Genomic DNA, 9,603 nt, shown 5'->3' on the forward strand with positions numbered 1-9,603 from the left:
TGGAGTCCGCTGATCAGTCCAACCAATAAGTGACACGGACGAAGAAACCACCCGGCTCCCATTTTCCTCCTCCATGTTCTTTGTTCGTATCTCCGGACTTATCCACTAACCCAGAGGCGACCTGGTCCAACCAATACCAATCCAACTTTCCCTCTTCGAGAAGAGCGGTTTTGCGCTTTGCTTCCTTTCTTAGGCCCCAACGGCTCGAAAAGAGCCGTTTCCAACTTTCCAAAGTGAAGATTTTTCCCACCACCTTCCTTTCCTACAAATCATGCCTCCCCTTCGCCTGCTAATTTCCTTGTGGTATATAAATGGGGGGTCTTCCAAGCAAGGAAGAAAAGGAAGGTAATACAGGCATGAAAAGTTGCTTCTTTGAGACTCGGGCTAAGGAAGACATGGAGAGCAGCATGCCACAAGGAGAGATCAACAAGGGCTCCAGGAATGGAGCAGATCATGTCCCAATTATTCATAGCCAAGTGAGGAGGATCAAGCAGGAGGTTGACAAGATTGAAGACCGGTCGCCGCCACAAATGCTCGAGACGAGGCCGGTTCTTCGTGAACTCTCGCGGCAGCTCTCGCGGTCGCCACTCGGGCGGGTCGACAGAGCCATTTCAGTAGGGAATTGATGGAGGAGGATTGGATTGGGAGGTCGATAGGATTGATATATCGTAGATGATGATCTTTTTCTTTCTCCTTTTCTTCTGCCTCTGTATATATATATTTATATTTGTAGCTCTAGTTGTAGTGCCTTCCATGACTGACTTGGCTACAGGGGAAGGTAGGACTTAACTAGGAGATCGTGTTGGGACTCTGCGTTGGTCCTACATATTAGAGGATGATCTCCATGACTGGTCTTGGTGTATGATGGTATTTATGGTTTTCTTAGTGGTTATGTATATATGTTATGAAATTTTGTTGGGACGATGTTTTTTTTTTTTTTAATGAATTGGGGCGATGTTTTCATTTGAGCTTTTTGCCTGTTTATTTCGAGTAAATATCGGATTATGATGTCCTCCAAGGACTTCCGACCTTTCCGAAGGAAGATTAGTATATGAATATTCATAGAAAACTGCTTCTGGGTATTTTGATGTTCTGGTAATTCGTTGTCTGTTTAAACAATTAGCGGTACATAAATCGACTATTTATCTTTGGATATTCAGAGTTCAGTAAAAGCAAAGCGTGAACGCATAAATTTAGAAGGACGACGATCTATATACCTAAGAGATATCTTCTTCCCAATAATAATAACAAGGTCAAAGCGAGCCATCCAAAGAAATAGTCAACCATATAGTCTCTGCACGCGAGGGATGCTATTATTGACAATGATTCGGCTGGACTCTGTTGGAGGGACAGTAGAAAAGTTTTTGCATCTTTAATTACTCTGTAACTAATCCTTTTTTTCACCCCCCCAAAAAAAAAAATCTTCTTTTTTTTAAAAAAAAAAAAAAATGGAGAAACAGATATAGGTTGAAGGTTAGATAATAAAGCATATCTTACTTCATCTTCTATCAGAATTTCCTAAATTAGCTTTAATCATAGCACCACATTTTTGATGAGAAAGGTTCCAGTGATACAGTGAAAAGCTTGTGCAGGGGGCCTTTATTTCTTTGAAAGCAGCTGAATACTATTTTGAAGAGCTTTTGCATCAAACATATGGTCATTGCATATATTAGCATCCTGAATTGGATGACCAACTCATTAGAACTGGATGATGGCTGTGTGGAGACGCTTGCACGCAACCACAGCGACGTAACCGCGTCTGAGATTGGAACTTGCTTTGAGAACGATATTTGTTCTGGAAGGACCGAGGAGAAGAAAAATAGAACACAATGTCCAGGAGAAATCCGATACGCTGCGACGTGTTCGATCTGGTTGCGGAGTAGATCAACTAGTCATTAAATGTTTGACTTGGACGGTTTCATGAGTCATACAGTTTAAGACATTTCTAAAAATGCTGATTGGTTCGCTTGTCTTCTCGTCAGAAATGCGAATTTGGTTCGATTTGGATCATCTGCTAAATTTGCAACACCTGTTGTCTGTCGTGGCATCTGTGGGTGATTTGGGTTCATTCCATTTCATGCTGATGATGGAGCAATCGGAGATACGCCTGCCTCCTTTAACCACAATGGATTTAAGCATAGCAGAATGCTTCATATAAATCCATGGCCAAGGAAAATATTCTTTTAGCTCGTAATTTAGTTGGAGATTTGTTTAAGCAACCAAGAAACGGCTAAAGTAGCAACAAAAAGAAAAAAGAGAAGGGGGGTGTGGGCGGCAGGGGCAGAGAGAGAGAGAGAGAGAGAGACAGGGGCTGAAGTAGCGATTCTAGCACTATTATGAAATAGTAATTTTATTATAGTTAATTACATAGGTGCTCCTCGCTTGTAACTCTTTGATCTAGTTCAAAATATACAAAAGAAATCTATATTTCTTGGACAAGCAGACCATGTTTGTTTTCAGGAATTTTTTGTCCCCCCAGGAAAGGAAGATTAGGCAAAGGGCTGATCACTTTCGTTCAGCAAATGAAAGGGTGATGGTACAAATGGAGAAATAGAATTACAAAGGAAGAGAAAACAATTACAAGTTAAAGCAACTGCAGAATCAAAGAACAGGGTGAAACCAGATTCAGGACGCAGAAAACGAATACAAACATTAGGTTACCATCTATGAGAGTTCATAGTTGTTTAAAAACTAATAACACTTCCATTATTTAATAGATTTCTTGGATGACCATAGATTAAGATACTTGTTTTATTAAAGAAAATAAGTAAATAATCCAGGAATTTTTCCAAAAATTCTGTGATATCGTGAAATCAAAGTTTCGGCCGGCCCAAAGAATGCTGTTTAGAGATTGCTTGCTGGACTCCCGAGCCACATCCTCAGGAGACTGTTGTGCTTTCCAAATTCGTGGCCAGAACCTGAGAGCGCCCAGGCTGGGATTTTATAAAGCACTAACTTAAAAGAGCCACATCCAATGAAGGATCACGGATGTGACTTCAGGTCCACGTAGCAACTCATCAACACGTAATCAGCTTTCGCAAACACGGCCTCAACAAGCTCCCAATCTGGGTGGCTCTTTAGGATGTGACAGGAAATTGCTAACAGAAACTTCTTTTGAATCAATATAGTACAGATCTAGTGCATAATTTTTATTTACAATTCCACAGTACAGAAAAACTGAATGTCATTCATTAGCTCAATGGAATGAGAAATATATACAATAAAAGGCAAAAAAATTACTCACACAAAAGGTTAGGATGACTTGCATGCCAAAGAACAGATATCACATGAGCTTATATGCCTACCGTTGGACCTCCAGCTAAGGTATCACTGCCTCACTAACTTTGTTGGACCAGCATTATTCTATGTCTGGGAAAAGAATAACGAAATGCAGAACTCCGTTTTACCTGATAAGAAACATTTCGAAGTCATCTTTCTAGTAAAGGATCTGACTTGCTATAACTAAAACTAGGGTCTTCTTTCAAGACAGGATCCCCAGATTCATTGTCATCTAAGAGCTGCTCCACCAGCTCATCCCAATTAGTTCTCCCACTAGATCCTGACTCACTGGTCGAAGTTCCTTCATCACTGGTTGAAGGGCCCATGTCAAGACAGGGTTCTTCAGCTGGAGCCACATCATGCAGCAGTTTCAAGCCCATTGCTCTTTCCAGTGCATCCTTGTGTTCCATCTCAAGAGATTGTCTCTCCATCCTTTGCTGTGTTGGAGGGGTAGTTTCCTCAGCTCTTTCCTTCATGATCTGAGAGAATCCAAAAAAATTGATAATTGATCTGCCGCTTATATTTTCATTCTCAGGTAAAAAAGTTATTGTCAAATTTACAGATAACTAAGTATAATTTGGGAAGACTAGTGCTATTTCTTTCAACCTGTACTTAGAAGATGGGATTTTATTTTGAGTCATCATTATGGCATTGCTCAGAATATTCATGATATATAGGGTATTGAAGATGCAAAGCATGCCAGACTCTCTAAAAATAACAGAAATGTAATTAGTGGCTTCATTTCTGTATGGTAACAATTCATTGACAGGTCTTTAATGCTTTTTCTATGCGATGCTAATTGGAAGTTCATCTTTGCCTTTTAAGGTATTTCCAGTTAGTTAATGGCCTGCAGGTGCTCCAGTCTATGGTAGTTCCAACTTCCAGCACCTCAAGACAGACTACTGGAGTTGTATATTGCTATGAGATCTCACTGAGGTACAGACCGTTTTCAAATTTTGATCAGTTGAAGAGCATCAGAATATTTCACAAATGGTTAAATGACCCAACAACCATATCTGTTGCAAGCATAACAGCAGGGGTGGGGGGGAGTGGGCGGTGTGGTTGTTGGTTATGAAGGGAACCGGCCAGCCATTTTGAAAATACAAGCTGAACCATCCCTATCTCGTCTGGTTCTGTACGCCCTGAACTGGCCGGTTCAGCCATCCTTGCCTATGAGTGAAAGAATCTGCTGATTTACTTACAGGTGATCCGTTCCTAGGGTTGATTTTTATCATGATGCCTGAGAAGCACTTCTATATGTGATAAATGCTTTCAAGTTATACTACAAGAATTGACATGAAAAATACCATAACTATTCTATAATTATGACAAAAGTTGGTTCCCACCTAAGTTACAAAGCAATAAAAGATAGACGTTATCTTACTTCTAATGCCTTCTCTGCTTCTCGCTCTATCCAAATAATCCCGTGATCAAATATTGCATTGCATGACAGGACAATATGCTCGAATCTTCCTTCAACTGGAATAGCAGTTCTCACCTCAGGAGGGAATCTTCCACATCTACATGAACATCAAAGCCCGTCCATTAGACAAAAGTATTTACAAATCTAAGATGGAAACTTTCACGTGCTATAGCAAATTTATAACACAAGGCTGGTAATTATATAACAGAACCAAGCAATGCCATGATTTATGAGTCAGAATTCCTTTTATAGTTTGTTCTTTTGTCTCAGACAAATGATTGCCTGATGAAACCGTCTTTTTATTTCTGCACTATCACACAAAATCAGAAGCATCATGTCGAGGGTTTGAGGAACATGCAGAAAGAACTACACATCAAAAACTGACAAAGGTTTAAGAAAGCTGCATAATCTCAAATTTTGGTGATTGTAATAGGATAATATGAATTTTCAGCAGCAGATTTGATGACAGAAGTCAATTCCAAGAGATGCTTCACCAGAGTATATCCAATTAACCTTTTGTAAAATGGGGGAAAAAGTATATCATAGACTTCTAAACATCTAAATCTGAATCTGCTCCTGCAGTGAATCTCAGAATAGCGATCAGAAGCCCACAAACTTTTTATCAACATCCAATCAGATGTCCTTTCACAGATCAAAGTAGTATGTTCTTGTGTTTGTGTGTGTGTATATATATATATATATATCAGATGAATCCAATAGTGATCAGAAGATCAGCACTCAATTCAGCTCAAACTACCATTATCCGGTTTCTGCCCCATATAGATGTTATATCAGCACAGTTTTTGTCTTCTCACTTTAAGGCCTTGTTTGGATGCATGGACAGATTATCCATGCATAACCTCCCTACATAGGAGGGAGTCAAGTACCAGCTGCCATGCAGGAGCAGAGTTTGAAGGGATTAGGGAGGTTATACACACAAAAAATCCCAAAAATTAGGAAAATGAATTTGAATAAAAAAGGTGATTCTACTTATTCCTTAGTTAAAGAAATATGGGTTCACAGCCTCCTTCCATCTTTTCCCCAGTCCCTTCTCTCTCCCCTCAAACAATCATTTTCCATTATCTCCCTTGTAGGAATGTTATGCACAGATAATTTGTCAGGGCCTAAATTTACCACAGCTCTCTCTCTCTCTCTCTCTCTCTCTCTCTCTCTCTCTGAGTAGAATCGCAATAAGCATTCATGGACTAAATGCCAGATCAATGCAATTCTGGAAAATAACACCACAACACCGTAAATTCTGGATCAATGAGCCAATGACATCTCTTTTACCACATGTTAAAGAGATTAACAGAATGTCATGGAAGCTCTTACTTGAATTGAGAAAAAAAAATTTACATGGGATCAATCATGCTTATCAGTCCTTTTGGATAAAAACTTGACCCCTTGTTCTCTAACCGGTTTTCTACTGGAACTCAAACTCTTTGGACTTCAAGTTCTAGAATTCCCGTAAATCATGTATGTATACAGTAGAAGGAAACTTCATTTGCTATAAGCATCTTACTTGAGAACCAAGGAAGGCCTGAACAGAAATGGTGAAAAGGGATAAGCGGAAGCTCTGAAGGATGAAATATAAGAAAGCCCAAGATACAAGAAAAAGAGAAACATTTAATCTTTAAATTTACTTGTGAAATGAAGAGTGGTCTACATGATTTTTAAACAAGCAATGCATATATTTTAAGCAGTTTAAGATACTCAATGCGGCCCCCACCCACCCCCCAACCCCCTGCAGGGCCCTGCTTGCTATAAATACAAATTACAGCTCCATTTAGTATGTATTGACAAGATTTTTGTTTTTCAACGTAGACATTCAACAAGTTAACATTATTTTAAAATTGAAAGATGCCATCCAATATAACGGCACACATAAGAGGAGAATATGCATAAATTGCAATTTATGCGCTCTATTGGTGATTGAGATATTTGCAGTCATTAAAACACAGAAGCCAGTTGACCAGAAAACTAGTCAACAATGTCAATACTTAGTACCTGCAAAATTTTCTCTCGACAATGTGATACATTCGACCGGGTGCATAAAGCCTCGTTGGATCTTTAAGCTTTTTATCTTCTGATACAAATGTATCTCTCATGCAGACGAAAAATAATAAACATGGCAAGCTGTCCAAAGCAATAAGGAATAAGTTGATTTTCATATTGCCTCAGATATATAGAAAAAAGATGGAAGCAGAGGAAAGTGATAGAAAAAGCTTGCATAGGGTCTGGACGAATACAGAGATTCAATGACTTACCAGAAAATAGATCCAAAAATATGTTCCAAGGGTGTTGGTGTTCTTGGCAAAAAATCATCCTAGAATGCCAGAATTAAGGTGTCAATACCAATCACTTGTAGGATACATTGACATGTTAACATATTATAAGAATAGTGAGAAAAATGAAGAATGGATAGTAAATGTTATCGGATGAAAACACTAAGACTTTAACCATGATATTTATGTAACACTTAGGTAATATTGAGGACTGTCCTGGAAAAGTTGGTCATCAACTTACTGCTAAGGACCAACATGAAACAAGTTGTGGCTGTGTCTATAGATCAGCCCCATTTCTACATTCAAGTCAGTAGTGGAGAAAAGATGCATAAAATGATTGCCCCTTGTTTCATCCGCATGAACTTCACATCTATGGAAGCAATCATTGCTGATCTTGAAGATATCTTGATCCATCATGCCACAGAACAACTTGAAATGACAAATGTCGGAACAATTTAGAGACCTTGTGAAGCCTATTAAAGTTGAAATTAGACTGCATTTTGAAACATCTACTGTACATGTAATGAAGGTGACAGTGATAACCAATATTTATATTATGAATTTAGTTTACTTTCCTTTCCCATGTAGTGACTTCATGCTGAAGGCACTGACTCTTTTAAACCTACATGATGACTCCTGGGCCCTCTGGAGATGAAGGCTCCCGGTATTCATAATTTACATGCTTATCATTATTTTTATTATACATTTCACTTCAATAACCAATTTTCCCTGCTTACGCATTTCCCAGAATCCACCTCAAAACCCAGATTATTAAATTCCATACCAAAATATTTCTTTTCCCGTTTCCTTCTAAATTCAGTTCAAAGCTACTTTAGTTTCGTTGCTAACTCGAACTCAAAGTCTAAACAACCTTGTAAATTCATCTGTAATGTTAGAAATCCTTGTAATCATAAGAAATCCTTCTCCACTATACTTTCTCTGCATGCCTAACTGGCCATCGAATCAACAATATAAAAGCTCCAAATCAGCAAAAAAAACCATCCATTTGATCCATTTCTACCTTCATTATTTGATCACCTGGTTCAAATTTTGTAAACACTTCTCCCTTCCAAAGTTAAATCTTTCCTGATAAACACTAAATAACAACAACTTAATTAATTAATAAACTCTAAAGTGCTCGCAAGAAGGTGGAAAACCCAAAAAAGAGGCAAGAGAAGATATCCTTTACTTGCCTGCAACACTACGGAGTGGATAACATCCGCGTACTTGACTGCGAGATTCAACGACATACACCTGGCGGGCGCGATGGCATAGCACCTGATCCGACTCCTAGGGATACCCCCGAACCGGTCGAGGTGGTTCACCACAACCACCGCCATGAGCGCCGCCACCCCGGCCCCGAGCGAGTGCCCGACGAGCACGAGGCTATAATCCGGCCCGTTCTCCCGGAGGAGCCGACAGAGGGTGTCGGCCTCGCGGTTGAGCAGCCAGACGGCGGCTTGTAGGAGGCCACGGTGGACGTAGCCGCCGTCGAAGGGCTGCGAGCCTGGGCGGCCGTCGAGGAGGAGGCGGTAGTCGGCGTCACGGACGAGGCTGAGGCCGCGAACGGCGAGGACGATCTCACGGGCGGCGTGGTCGAGGTAGATCATGTAGGGGGGGCAGCGGCCGGCGGTGTCGGGGTGGGAGGTGCGCTTGGCGACGGCGGCGGGGTCCATGCGGTAGCCGCCGGGGCGGGAGGGGGCCCAGCGAGGCCGTGCGAGGTCGGGCTCGTAGGAGGCGAGGACGGCGCGGCAGGCGCGGGGGACCGAAGCGAAGTCGGCGGGGGAGGCGGGGGGCCAGGCGGCGCTGTCGCGGGCGCCGGCGTGGGTGCACCGCCGCCAGGCCCAGCGGGCGCAGCCCACGCACACCACGCACTCGAGACCGCAGGAAAATACCGCCGACATGGTCGATGGCGGCGTTCGCTGAAGGAGGTTTTGTCAGAGGATGGGGACCTGGGTTTGGGGTTTAACCGTTTAAAAAACGGCTTTCTATCACATGATAGAAGAGAGGAAGATATGGTGGGATAAGTTTCTGATGACCCGGACGTCTACAGGTATAGGGTCAAAGAAGGAGAGGAGGAAGGGTTTGGAAGGTTCGCTTCTGGAATGAAGAAAAGAAAGTTGGCAACAGAACGTGAAGGAGACGGACAGGGAGAAGGGAAACTTCCGAATGCCGCTCCCCGCGGACCCTACATTGCCTTGACGATGGATTAGGACGGGTGAGGATAGCCGTGTGTGCCTACGTACATTTGCATATGGCGTGATATAGAAGGGACGGCATTTTCTTTCTTTTTTTTTCAATTACAGGCGGTGCAACCCGTAAGATTTATGGACAAATCTGATCCTGATATTTAATCCAGTCGTCAGTATACTTAGTTATATAAGAGGTGATTAGTTATATAAGAGGTGATTCAACGAGCGATATTATTTACCTCTCAAGAGATATATTGACCAAACATCACGATGAAGTCACAGATAAATCCAGTTGTCATGAAGGGGCAAATGGGCCTCCAACTATATCATATCATTCTAAATCCAACGTATTACAGTGGCAGAGTTTTTCTTAATAATGATCTTCTCTGTTCGTAGCTCCTGTAGGATACAGATGATACCAACT

At 41.4% G+C, this 9,603-nt stretch overlaps 1 protein-coding gene across 1 annotated transcript; it reads right to left on the minus strand.

Annotated features, from left to right (window-relative positions):
- Positions 1 to 3,085: 3,085 nt before the first annotated feature.
- LOC105041093 (uncharacterized) lies at positions 3,086 to 9,198 on the minus strand. Its single transcript, XM_010917895.4, has 5 exons — positions 8,181 to 9,198; positions 6,970 to 7,028; positions 6,710 to 6,838; positions 4,664 to 4,799; positions 3,086 to 3,758 (listed from the first exon to the last, which is right to left on the minus strand). The coding sequence occupies exons 1-5, from the start codon at positions 8,889 to 8,891 to the stop codon at positions 3,429 to 3,431; spliced, it is 1,365 nt and encodes a 454-aa protein (XP_010916197.1). The 5' UTR covers positions 8,892 to 9,198; the 3' UTR covers positions 3,086 to 3,428.
- Positions 9,199 to 9,603: the final 405 nt, after the last annotated feature.

The sequence above is a fragment of the Elaeis guineensis genome, chromosome 3, assembly GCF_000442705.2.
Source record: "Elaeis guineensis isolate ETL-2024a chromosome 3, EG11, whole genome shotgun sequence".
NCBI classification, from domain to species: Eukaryota; Viridiplantae; Streptophyta; class Magnoliopsida; order Arecales; family Arecaceae; genus Elaeis; species Elaeis guineensis.

Coding starts and splice junctions, on each gene's coding strand:
- LOC105041093 (XM_010917895.4), bottom strand. CDS start 8,891: ATGTCGGCGGTATTTTCCTGCGGTCTCGAGTGCGTGGTGTGCGTGGGC. Junction 7,029..8,180: donor TCCACTCCGTAGTGTTGCAG/GCAAGTAAAGGA, acceptor CTGGCATTCTAG/GATGATTTTTTGCCAAGAAC. Junction 4,800..6,709: donor GTCGAGAGAAAATTTTGCAG/GTACTAAGTATT, acceptor ATGTTCATGTAG/ATGTGGAAGATTCCCTCCTG.